The following is a 14,245-nucleotide window of genomic DNA, read 5'->3' on the forward strand; positions in this document are numbered from 1 at the left end:
CGACAAACATCGCCCATTTTGGGATTTTGGCGATTTTTGCTGTCTATCTAAGAAATAATATTACCTAGGGTTCAGATGATTGTGAAAATGATTTAATGGGTTCATTCTAAAGTATTTTGATCAAAACCGAGTTTTTCTATCAAGTTTAGTTTTTGACTTATTTACAATTTCAATGACAAACATCGCCAATTTTGCGATTTTGGGGATTTTTGCTTTCTACCTAAGAAATAGTGATAGCTAGATTTGAGGTGTTTACAGAAATAATTTTTTGGACTCATTATAAACAATTTTTATTAATGCCACTTGCCTCCATCAGATTTAGCTTTTGACTTATACATAATTTCAACGACAAACATCGCCCATTTTGAGATTTTGGGGATTTTTGCTGTCTATCTAAGAAATAATATTACCTAGGGTTCAGATAATTATGAAAATATTTTAATGGGTTCATTCTAAACTATTTTGATCAAAACCGTGTTTTTCTATCAGGTTTAATTTTTGACTTATTTACAATTTCAATGATAAACATCGCCAATTTTGCGATTTTGGGGATTTTTGCTTTCTACCTAAGAAATAGTGATAGCTAGATTTGAGGTGTTTACGGAAATAATTTTTTGGACTCATTATGAACTATTTTCATCAATGCCACTTGCCTCCATCAGATTTAGTTTTTGACTTATACATAATTTCAACGACAAACATCGCCCATTTTGAGATTTTAGGGATTTTTGCTGTCTATCTAAGAAATAATATTACCTAGGGTTCAGATGATTGATAAAATATTTTAATGGGTTCATTCTAAACTATTTTGGTCAAAACCGTGTTTCTCTATCAGGTTTAGTTTTTGACTTATTTACAATTTCAATGATAAACATCGCCAATTTTGCGATTTTGGGGATTTTTGCTTTCTACCTAAGAAATAGTGATAGCTAGGTTTGAGGTGTTTACAGAAATAATTTTTTGGACTCATTATAAACTATTTTCATCAATACCACTTGCCTCCATCAGATTTAGTTTTTGACTTATACATAATTTCAACGACAAACATCGCCCATTTTGAGATTTTGGGGATTTTTGCTGTCTATCTCAAAAATAGTATTACCTAAGGTTGAGATGATTGTGAAAATATTTTAATGGGTTCATTCTAAACTATTTTGATCAAAACCGTGTTTCTCTATCAGGTTTAGTTTTTGACTTATTTACAATTTCAATGACAAACATCGCCAATTTTACAATTTTGGGGATTTTTGCTTTCTACCTAAGAAATAGTGATAGCTAGATTTGAGGTGTTTACAGAAATAATTTTTTGGACTCATTATAAACTATTTTCATCAATGCCACTTGCCTCCATCAGATTTAGTTTTTGACTTATACATAATTTCAACGACAAACATCGCCCATTTTGAGATTTTGGGAATTTTTGCTGTCTTTCTAAGAAATAGTATTACCTAGGGTTGAGATGATTGTGAAAATGATTTAATGGGTTCATTCTAAACTATTTTGGTCAAAACCGTGTTTCTCTATCAGGTTTAGTTTTTGACTTATTTACAATTCAATGAGAAACATCGCCAATTTTGCGATTTTGGGCATTTTTGCTTTCTACCTAAGAAATAGTGATAGCTAGATTTGAGGTGTTTACAGAAATAATTGTTTGGACTCATTATAAACTATTTTCATCAATGCCACCTGCCTCCATCAGATTTAGTTTTTGACTTATACATAATTTCAACGACAAACATCGCCCATTTTGAGATTTTGGGAATTTTTGCCGTCTATCTAAGAAATAATATTACCTAGGGTTGAGATGATTGTGAAAATAATTTAATGGGTTCATTCTAAGCTATTTTCATCAAAACCGTGTTCTTCCATCAGGTTTAGTTTTTGACTTATTTACAATTTCAACGACAAACATCGCTCATTTAAAAATTTTGGGGATTTTTGCTGTCTACCTAAGAAATAGTATTACCTAGATTTAAGATGGTTGCAAAACTGGTGCGAATTTTGATTTACTGTATTTATGTTGAAATCTAGAAATGAATAAACGTTAAACAAACATTTAAAAAAGAAATCTTTTCTTAACACTTCCTAATATTTATCACATTTAATTGAAATCAAAAATAATTTTCTTTCACTTAACATCCCGCCTTTTCCTCCTTTTTTATCTCTCCTCTCCAATAAAAGAACTTCATTGTTTAACGTGATCTTTGACTCGACTTCGTACATTGGTTGACATTCCAAATCGTAAATAATAAATTTCCGATAGTTGCGGGGTATTTAGCTTCGATAAACGACATTTAAAACGATGCCGCAATCCGTATTATACACGAGCAACGCATCACACTTCGTCGTCGGTGGTATTTTGTTCGGCCTCAAAGGTTAATATGTTAACTAGACACGGTTTACGACCAATTTTTTCGTGGTTGTTGGTGTTCTTCGGGAAATAGATAGAAGGATTGATTTGAATAAGTATCGGGTTTCAACGAAGGAACATAAAACGATTGACCGTTGTTCGTTTCGCGGTAAAGTTCACGTTCAATGCAGCGGAAAAGCTCTGTATTTACACATTTTTTTTTATCGTCTTGGTTAGATATTTTGAATCGTAGGATAAAAGCTGAGCGCAATTTTCCCTTGAGGATTAAGCTGTGAAATTGTCGGTTATTGAAACGTTTAACGAACCGTGAATATTGCCGACGCCTTCGGGCAAGAATCCTCAACTACTAAACAACGCAAAAAAAATAAACTTTAAGATAAAACGAAATATGGAACCTCATTGTCTATTATGTACCAAAAATAGGTTTTACAGGATAACTTTTTTTTAGGATAATTAAAAGGCTCATGTCTATATTTAGAAGAAGCAACCTTGTAACTGAAACTATTAATAAATCCCGTAGATCTAATTAACTGATTGGCATATTGTTGAACTTTCAACGGATATAATGGGTTGGCCATAAATCACGAAAATTGTTTTCGACATGACAAACAGCAGCAAATTTTGTAATGTTATTGGATTCTTTGTTTAAGAAACCAACATTCGATACGTTTCGCTTCCGTGTTTATTTCTTAGCGATGCGTCTGTTTATACGAGGAGTTTTAAGTTTCCCTTTTTTCTCATTTCTCGCCTTATTGACTGCGAGATATTTATTTGACCCATTTAAATCAATCAATTGATTTTAAACTTTTAATTATGTCTATTCATTAGATATAAAACGTCTTATATAACATAACAGTAATTTTATGGAAGATTTCTATAATTTATTAGGTATCGATTTAAAAATCCCATTAATTAATTAATCAAAGGATTAGATTAAATCTCCGTAAAGACGATTTCAACGCCATAACACCTGTTACATTGCATTTGACATACTTACGCACGTGTTTAAGCTTCGTTAGGAAAACCACCCAAAGGTTGGTGCGCCGTGGGCGTACAAAATGTTTTATTTATGTTAATGAGGATAATCCCAAACAAATCGGTTTGTAACTACCCATTTAACATTTAAAAAAATTTTAACCCAACCATAAATCTCCTAAAAATCTTTAAATTCTTCTTGTAGTAATCATAATAATAGTTAAGAGAAGAGATTCTTCGTAGGTGAAAACGTTTTGACGATCATGTTACGTGACACTCAATTAAAAGTTGATTTGAAGATGCGTTGGTGTTCGAAACCAACTAAATTCTTGTACAATACCATATTAAGAGTAGGTTCAATTAAACTGGACCCGTTCGTTGATGGTGGTTAATTATCTCAATAGAAATTGGAATTGTAAATGAAGTCGGTTCAAAGAAAAAAGAACCCGATTCTCGATGGCGCCAAGATTACTGATTTTTTTTCTATTAGCATACCTAATAAATATGTAACGTCTATAATTAAATAAGTGTTAGTAGCATTACAAAGCGCGTGGCTATGTAATTAGATTCGTTGAGTTTCTTTTTACGTATGCAGCGACGATTGCGTCGTAAAAACTATCATAGAATAAAAAGTTGTTCGTCTAGATTCAAGATTCTTGGATTGTTTGTTGGGTTAAATGAAAACAAGTCGCGAATGTTAATTTAAAACGATCGTAAACAGAAACTTTATTCAACCTTTAATTATCTTTTCTGCACCGGCAACCTCCTACCGGGTTATGGCCCTTCTTAAACCCTTGAAAGAAAATTTACTTCCTTATTACCATATTAATGTCTCATCGGGATGAGCTACAACAAAACTTATTAACTCCAAGATTATTATTTTAAAACTTTGCCTTGTTTTTGCTTTTTACCTACGAAATAATATCAGATAGTCAGAATTTCATTTTAATTTTTGAATTAATTCCTCTATCAGGTTATATATAACCTATTAAAACAATTTCGCAATCATCTCAACCCTAGGTATTACTATTTCTTAGATAGACAGCAAAAATCCCCAAAATCTCAAAATGGGCGATGTTTATCGTTGAAATTGTGTATAAGTCAAAAACTAAATCTGATGGAGGAAAGTGGCATTGATGAAAATAGTTTATAATGAGTCCAAAAAATTATTTCTGCAAACACCTCAAATCTAGCTATTACTATTTCTTAGATAGAAAGCAAAAATCCCCAAAATCGCAAAATTGGCGATGTTTGTCATTGAAATTGTAAATAAGTCAAAAACTAAACCTGATAGAGAAACATGGTTTTGATCAAAATAGTTTAGAATGAACCCATTAAAACATTTTCACAATCATCTCAACCCTAGGTAATACTATTTCTTAGATAGACAGCAAAAATCCCCAAAATATCAAAATGGGCGATGTTTATCGTTGAAATTGTGTATAAGTCAAAAACTAAATCTGATGGAGGCAAGTGGCATTGATGAAAATAGTTTATGATGAGTCCAAAAAATTATTTCTGTAAACACCTCAAATCTAGCTATCACTATTTCTTAGGTAGAAAGCAAAAATCCCCAAAATCGCAAAATTGCCGATGTTTGTCATTGAAATTATAAATAACTCAAAATTAAACCTGATGGAGGAACACGGTTTTGATAAAAATAGTTTAGAATGAACCCATTAAAACATTTTCACAATCATCTCAACCCTAGGTAATACTATTTCTTAGATAGACAGCAAAAATCCTCAAAATCTCAAAATGGGCGATGTTTATCGTTGAAATTATGTATAAGTCAAAAACTAAATCTGATGGAGGAAAGTGGCATTGATGAAAATAGTTTATAATGAGTTCAAAAAATTATTTATGTAAACACCTCAAATCTAGCTATCACTATTTCTTAGGTAGAAAGCAAAAATCCCCAAAATCGCAAAATTGGCGATGTTTGCCATTGAAATTGTAAATAAGTCAAAAACTAAACCTGATAGAGAAACACGGTTTTGATCAAAATAGTTTAGAATGAACTCATTAAAATATTTTCACAAATATCTCAACCCTAGGTAATACTATTTCTTAGATAGACAGCAAAAATCCCCAAAATATCAAAATGGGCGATGTTTGTCGTCGAAATTGTGTATAAGTCAAAAACTAAATCTGATGGAGGAAAGTGGTATTGATGAAAATAGTTTATAATGATTCCAAAAAATTATTTCTGTAAACACCTCAAACCTAGCTATCATTATTTCTTAGGTAGAAAGCAAAAATCCCCAAAATCGCAAAATTGGCGATGTTTGCCATTGAAATTGTAAATAAGTCAAAAACTAAACCTGATAGAGAAACACGGTTTTGATCAAAATAGTTTAGAATGAACCCATTAAAACATTTTCACAATAATCTCAACCCTAGGTAATACTATTTCTTAGATAGACAGCAAAAATCCCCAAAATATCAAAATGGGCGATGTTTGTCGTCGAAATTGTGTATAAGTCAAAAACTAAATCTGATGGAGGCAAGTGGCATTGATGAAAATAGTTTATGATGAGTCCAAAAAATTATTTCTGTAAACACCTCAAATCTAGCTATCACTATTTCTTAGGTAGAAAGCAAAAATCCCCAAAATCGCAAAATTGCCGATGTTTGTCATTGAAATTATAAATAACTCAAAATTAAACCTGATGGAGGAACACGGTTTTGATAAAAATAGTTTAGAATGAACCCATTAAAACATTTTCACAATCATCTCAACCCTAGGTAATACTATTTCTTAGATAGACAGCAAAAATCCTCAAAATCTCAAAATGGGCGATGTTTATCGTTGAAATTATGTATAAGTCAAAAACTAAATCTGATGGAGGAAAGTGGCATTGATGGAAATAGTTTATAATGAGTTCAAAAAATTATTTATGTAAACACCTCAAATCTAGCTATCACTATTTCTTAGGTAGAAAGCAAAAATCCCCAAAATCGCAAAATTGGCGATGTTTGCCATTGAAATTGTAAATAAGTCAAAAACTAAACCTGATAGAGAAACACGGTTTTGATCAAAATAGTTTAGAATGAACTCATTAAAATATTTTCACAAATATCTCAACCCTAGGTAATACTATTTCTTAGATAGACAGCAAAAATCCCCAAAATATCAAAATGGGCGATGTTTGTCGTCGAAATTGTGTATAAGTCAAAAACTAAATCTGATGGAGGAAAGTGGTATTGATGAAAATAGTTTATAATGATTCCAAAAAATTATTTCTGTAAACACCTCAAACCTAGCTATCATTATTTCTTAGGTAGAAAGCAAAAATCCCCAAAATCGCAAAATTGGCGATGTTTGCCATTGAAATTGTAAATAAGTCAAAAACTAAACCTGATAGAGAAACACGGTTTTGATCAAAATAGTTTAGAATGAACCCATTAAAACATTTTCACAATAATCTCAACCCTAGGTAATACTATTTCTTAGATAGACAGCAAAAATCCCCAAAATATCAAAATGGGCGATGTTTGTCGTCGAAATTGTGTATAAGTCAAAAACTAAATCTGATGGAGGCAAGTGGCATTGATGAAAATAGTTTATGATGAGTCCAAAAAATTATTTCTGTAAACACCTCAAATCTAGCTATCACTATTTCTTAGGTAGAAAGCAAAAATCCCCAAAATCGCAAAATTGCCGATGTTTGTCATTGAAATTATAAATAACTCAAAATTAAACCTGATGGAGGAACACGGTTTTGATAAAAATAGTTTAGAATGAACCCATTAAAACATTTTCACAATCATCTCAACCCTAGGTAATACTATTTCTTAGATAGACAGCAAAAATCCTCAAAATCTCAAAATGGGCGATGTTTATCGTTGAAATTATGTATAAGTCAAAAACTAAATCTGATGGAGGAAAGTGGCATTGATGAAAATAGTTTATAATGAGTTCAAAAAATTATTTATGTAAACACCTCAAATCTAGCTATCACTATTTCTTAGGTAGAAAGCAAAAATCCCCAAAATCGCAAAATTGGCGATGTTTGCCATTGAAATTGTAAATAAGTCAAAAACTAAACCTGATAGAGAAACACGGTTTTGATCAAAATAGTTTAGAATGAACTCATTAAAATATTTTCACAAATATCTCAACCCTAGGTAATACTATTTCTTAGATAGACAGCAAAAATCCCCAAAATATCAAAATGGGCGATGTTTGTCGTCGAAATTGTGTATAAGTCAAAAACTAAATCTGATGGAGGAAAGTGGTATTGATGAAAATAGTTTATAATGATTCCAAAAAATTATTTCTGTAAACACCTCAAACCTAGCTATCATTATTTCTTAGGTAGAAAGCAAAAATCCCCAAAATCGCAAAATTGGCGATGTTTGCCATTGAAATTGTAAATAAGTCAAAAACTAAACCTGATAGAGAAACACGGTTTTGATCAAAATAGTTTAGAATGAACTCATTAAAACATTTTCACAATAATCTCAACCCTAGGTAATACTATTTCTTAGATAGACAGCAAAAATCCCCAAAATATCAAAATGGGCGATGTTTGTCGTCGAAATTGTGTATAAGTCAAAAACTAAATCTGATGGAAGAAAGTGGTATTGATAAAAATAGTTTATAATGAGTCCAAAAAATTATTTCTGTAAACACCTCAAATCTAGCTATCACTATTTCTTAGATAGACAGCAAAAATCAACAAAATATCAAAATGGGCGATGTTTGTCGTCGAAATTGTGTATAAGTCAAAAACTAAATCAGATGGAGGAAAGTGGCATTGATGAAAATAGTTTATAACGAGTCCAAAAAATTATTTTTGTAAACACCTCAAATCTAGCTATCACTATTTCTTAGGTAGAAAGCAAAAATCCCCAAAATCGCAAAATTGGCAATGTTTGTCATTGAAATTGTAAATAAGTCAAAAACTAAACCTGATAGAGAGACACGGTTTTGATCAAAATAGTTTAGAATGAACCCATTAAATCATTTTCACAATCATCTCAACCCTAGCTATCACTATTTCTTAGGTTGAAAGCAAAAATCCCCAAAATAACAAAATAGGCGACGTTTGTTATTGAAATTGTATATAAGTCAACAACTAAACCTGATGGAGGAAACAGCATTCATGAAAATAGTTTATGATGAGCCCAAAAGATTATTTCTGTAATTACTTCAAACCAGCTATCACTATTTCTTATGTGAGTGGCTTACGTGACCTATGGTTGCACTATGAATGGACAACAAATCAAGATTGTGTTCTATGCAGAGGATGTCCGTGTTATTAATTGATACTGAGGATGACCTACAAATCAATACGCAAATGAAGAATTAAATATGCAAATCTCGAGAAGCAAGACCAAGACCATAACGTTAGCAAAAGAACCCCGTAGATGCAAAATAGCAACTAATAACAAGATCGTCGAATATGTATCGAAATTTAATTATCTAGGAAGTGCTATTACTTTCGGGCGAAAATTAGAAGAAGAAATGTATCTAAGGACAACAACAGACTCATATAACAGACTCAGATAATTTAGAATAAAATAATATTAATAATCATTTGTATTTGTAACAGGAATTCTTCCTGAAGATGAGGACTCGTATCCTCGAAACATGTAGAGAATGAAATAAACATATAACATCGATAAAGTACAAAATAATTCAACCTTCACATATAAAATATTATAACAACAGACTCGTCATGATCTCTAAGAATAAAAAGCCAGTGTCAAAGCGACCACCAGAACGCATCTTAAGCGATGGAAGGAGTGTTGGACATTTTCATCCTAAGATCCAACGAATTTCCCATTACACCACATCAAGAGCAGAAATGCCATAAAAGCTTTTTCAGAAAACGTCCAACAAAGTTTATCTTGCAAATGTGGAGAACTTGTTGGTGATCTTTGGACGTTACATTGAAAACTTGCATTTCAACAATATTCCATTATAATCCATTTCATTAATCTGTGATAGAGTTAGGTTAGGACATGTATATGAAAGGAATATTAAAGGTGAGGATTAAAAAACGAACTTGTTGAAATGAAAAAATTACCTTGAAACTCAGCTACTTTTAAATTAGTAAAATAATTATTCCAAAAATTAAATCCCATTCAATTTTCTCTTGTCACCTTATCTTTATTGTATTTAAATCTTGACCCAAATAACAAAACCAACATATTCAATTAACCCATTTCAATTTACAGCCTAATTGAAAAACATACATAACCAACCAACAAATATCAAAGGTAAAGTTAATTCTTAAACACACCTTTTAACGGTACAACCTTACATCGAGTCATTAAAAAAATCAAAAATTTAAAAAAATAAACAAACAATAACAGTTTCTTCCTGTCTACTTAACATTCAAAGAGACGGACACCTGTTCGAGAGACATAATAGCATTTAACTGAAAGTAAATACCATCGTAACTAGACCACGCTCTATTAATAAACGTGATGTAGTCACAAATGCTTATAATAGTTAGTTCTAATACATTGTGAGTGTATTTGCTAAAGACGACGACAACCGCGATTACTCAAACGACGAGCTTGTATCTCTCTCTAAAGATTCTGATTCATTGATAACTTGGTAGAAGGTAACGTTATGATCGCCTCTTACTGTCAAGGTGATGATGTTGTCTACGATTATGCAACTAATTCTTTTTATTGCGTAATTGTTAATAAAACTTGTTAGGTATTACTTAAAAATAAGATTTAACATCGAACAAAAATAGATTCATTTCAAATTCAGATTTAGATAAGAAAAGGGCGATGTCAAGTTGTAGGAGAAGATTTCAAAGAAAGACGTTCTCCCGACTCGTTTTACTTATTTTGTCGTTGTTAACCGAAGAGTGAAGTTGAAGTTTGCATGCGCGCATAAATCTTGAGATATCATCGGTTTTTGAACGGGTTGGTTTCGAAGGGGGAATAAATACAATAATTCATTTAAGATCATTCCCAGGTGGATAGCCGTGGGGTAATGATGTTTTGTTCGTTTTAATGATAAGAATCTTTTAAATCCCGGCTTTCTTTGTTCACGTTAATAAAACTAAAAAAATTAATAAATACGGGAAATGAGGACGAGAAAAGAAATAAATAAGTTATAATGTTAAAAGATAAGAAAGGAGAAATTCCTGTAAGAAATGTATGATTAAAAAAGATTTTTGTTAATTTGAAAAACGATACACTCGTTAAATAAACGACAAGTTCTCGCACGCAGTCAAGTAACGACTACAACATCAATTAGCCTCAATTTTAAAGAAACGATCGTTTTCCACACTTTACCTTGCTTAAGAACCATGATAATTAAGTCATAAAAACTTAGGCAAAAGGTAAATTATCTTACGCAATTTCCTTTTTAAATGGAATCAATTAATATACAGGGTGTTTAACATAAGAACCGACACAGAGCAGGGACATGTAGAGGTATCATTAGAAAATCATTATAACTAAACCAAATCTGTTTATGAGTAATGTCCTTTTAGTTCACAATAAACAATTTATTTCAAATAAACTTTTCTCCATCACCTTTAATTTTTGAGTTATGAGTAGGATTAACGAAATACCTGTCATTAGTTATTTGAGTTTATTATGAAAACGACAATGTTTTTTAAAAAATAATAAGAGTAAAAAAAGTTTTAGAATTAAATTCCACATGAAATGAGATAATAATGTATTAAATCCACCAAAAGGTTAAAAAAATCTGTCCAAATTTAGGAGAACATCACCCTTAATCAACCTTTTGAAATGCCTCAATTGGTCTCAACTATCTACCAATTAATACCCTCGGTACACTCATAACGTATACCAAATTTGGTTTTTCTAGCTTAATGTATTACGAAGTTATTAAATGTTTTAAAAATTTAAGATCCAACTTTGAAGGCCTATAACTCCTCAGAGGTACAACTTAGTATAGAGATAAGTTGCGTTAAATCATCTTAATTTATTGTACTCTACATACCCTGCTCTGTGTCGGTTCTTATGTGAATCACCCTGTATATTGAATCCCTAAATTTTTATCTTTATATAATTTAACTCTAATTAATTAATATAAATCTAATTAAAAAACTAAAAAAACGTATCATTGGAGAAAGTTGATGTGTTATTAGGACTAGAATCTTGTAAGTTGGGTGAATTATTGTGGTTAAACCTATCTAAGGCAAACAAATAAGCATAAACGTGAATCACCCTGTATATAGTGTAATAAAATCCTTGTTTCCGAAGAAACAGAAAAAGGACTAATTAAATTTAAGAAATTTAGTGTTATAGATTAGGCTAAGTAGTTACGTTTTGTTATGATTTTCGTTTAGATTTAAGAAAAATTCCTTGAAGTCCATGACCTTCAAATTTGACCTTGTCATTTTTGACAGGTATTGATTTTGGCGACTTTTCAGACGATTTTAGATTCTAAAAACATGCGAGATCGATAGAGTATCGATTTAGCCGCAGTTTCATCCATTTCTGTATCATTTTGTATATTTAAATTCCAATTTTTCATTTCCAAACGTCAACATCAAATTACGACTTTCTCGAAGGAAATTGACACCCGAAACCGCGTTTATCTAAAAAAACGGAAAATTAGCTACAAAATTATAGAATCTTAATCAAATTTAAAGTTTATTAATAATTTCGAATATTTGCAAAATTGATAGTTATTTTCGTTAAAAAAATCAATTATTTTGGCAAACCTGTGTAATTTATAATTCCCGCCACTTAATCAACCAATCGGAGAGCCCTGATTCAAACTGAGACGATCAAATTCGGATATCCAAGAAGGCTTTGTCCAAAAAGGGTATATAAGGCCGCGCAAATTGACAGCGGAGACAGTTCAAATTTGGCTATAGCCAAGCGTTGTCGAATCTATGTCAAATTAACCTTAAATTTTCTAACCTAAGTCTGAACTTAGAATTTTTTTTTATCAAGTAAAAGTAAAGAAGTGTTTCTGAATTATCTTCGAAGAAATCGAAACCATACCTGAGTTCGAGTCCAATCTTTCATCCTGTTCCCGAAGGACCCGAGAACTAAATTTCACTAAATTTCCCGAGAATCCTAAACTTCTAACACCGAAGAATCCCTCAAGATCAAGGTCAGCCAGCCATTTTTAACGGACATATCACACCACCGGAAAGAAACAAGATAAGTGAACAACTTGAACTTGTTCCTCGTTTAAACCATTCCGTTTCTTCAGAACTCTTTAATTTTTATAACTTATAACCATCGCGATTAAAAATCAATCTTAAAAGACACTCATAAAATTAACGCGTATAACCTTTCTCTACAATACTCTTCTAAACGAGTTACCTCTTTCTTGCACAGACGTATTTATTTAGGCTCGTTTTTATGTTTAGTTCGTAAATTTAAAAATTTAATTAATAGATGTCTCCATGAACCTGCAATTTATTTTCTATTCCCTGAGATTCGTGTAATTAATTTGTAAAAATTGGTTTGCATAAATAATTATGAATCAAACAAAATAATACAATATATAGATATAATTTTCTTCTTTGAAAAGAGGATTGAGTTACCCACCTTCTGGTTGTTGTAATTTTTTTAACCGCAAGTTCACGTGTAAGATTTTTTTGAATTCAAGGTACGTTGACCTGTTAGATTAATAGGATTCAGATCGGTTTAGTAAGAAAATAGACCCTGAGTAGGAGAAGTACGCACGAACGATAAATCTTTCGGAGAAGATTTAACAACTGACTTGGTTCGCGTTCTTCCGCTCTCTCCGTTTAGTGGACCATTGTGCATTAACGGAATGTTTATGAAAGACGTACAAACATCCGAAGACGCAAACACGAGAAGTCTCTTCGGAATTGGTTAATATAATCGAGAAGTGCAACGTCCTACAAAGACGAAAATATATCAACTCTAAACGTTTATTAAAACGTAGTACAAAAGCACTCGCGTATATTTATAACATCTCCGGGTTAACTTCTTAACTTTTGAGCCCTTTGCCAAGACTACTAGTAGTTTTTGGGTTGGGTTTGAATAGCTATGTGCAAAAATGCTTGGGAGTGACTAAGGTCCATAAATCACTAAATAAACTATTTATCTTCATGAATATTGCATCATTCCCAACGTTCCTCGACCAATTAGAAAAGCCGACTGTATAAATCTTGCCTTGTTGACAGATTATTACGAGATCAATTAACTGAGAAAGATGTACTTGAAATTAAATGAAATATTTCACAAAAGGAATCTTGACGTTTTGTAGAAGATATCTTTTTTTTTGCAGAATAACAACGACGAAAACGATTATAACGACGATGATTTAGATGATGGTAAAGATGACGTACAAGCTGAGGAGGCCCCTAATGAATCATCGTTTACTGCTACTAAATGGCAACAATATGGAACGATGGATAAAGTTTATCAAAGTAGAAAGAAACACATGGAAACTAGCACTGGTAAGTTTTTTGCCATAAATATGATCCAAAATTTACTTAAGAAATCTTGGCAGCTTTACTTTGTAAACAATCGTGCCAGTGTCAATGTTACTCGTTGCATAACCTTTTTGGCTTAATTTAAATGTCTTAAAATAAATCCAACCAAAAAGATCACACTTTAATAATTTCTTTGGTTATTTAAAAAAAATTAAATGTATCAAATGATTTATGATATTGGAAATCTTAAATACATAAAATTAATGACGTTATCGATCGAATCAAGGTCGTCTTGTCAATACAAAAGATAAATTACGACCTTTTTAGAGAAATCTATTATGTATTGAGAAATTATTAATGGTCTTTGGTGAAATGTTTGCAACATGAACCACTACCTGGTTTAACGAGATAAAGAAAAGTGAAAACCTTTTAGGATACGATCATAAATTTGATTAAATTTTTTTCAAGATCTGATAAAAAAATAAATAAAAACATTTTCATTCGTAATTTAAAACCCCCTCGAGACTTC

General features: G+C 31.5%; 1 protein-coding gene across 1 annotated transcript in view; it reads left to right on the plus strand.

Moving 5' to 3' along the window:
* Positions 1-14,245, plus strand: part of LOC111423701 (uncharacterized) — a 60,331-nt gene that overhangs the window by 36,290 nt on the left and 9,796 nt on the right. The window contains exon 3 of the mRNA XM_023056998.2: positions 13,569-13,740. Coding sequence (XP_022912766.2) covers positions 13,569-13,740 — 172 coding nt within the window. The remainder of the gene's footprint in view (positions 1-13,568; positions 13,741-14,245) is intronic.

This window comes from Onthophagus taurus, chromosome 11 (assembly GCF_036711975.1).
Source record: "Onthophagus taurus isolate NC chromosome 11, IU_Otau_3.0, whole genome shotgun sequence".
NCBI classification, from domain to species: domain Eukaryota; kingdom Metazoa; phylum Arthropoda; class Insecta; order Coleoptera; family Scarabaeidae; genus Onthophagus; species Onthophagus taurus.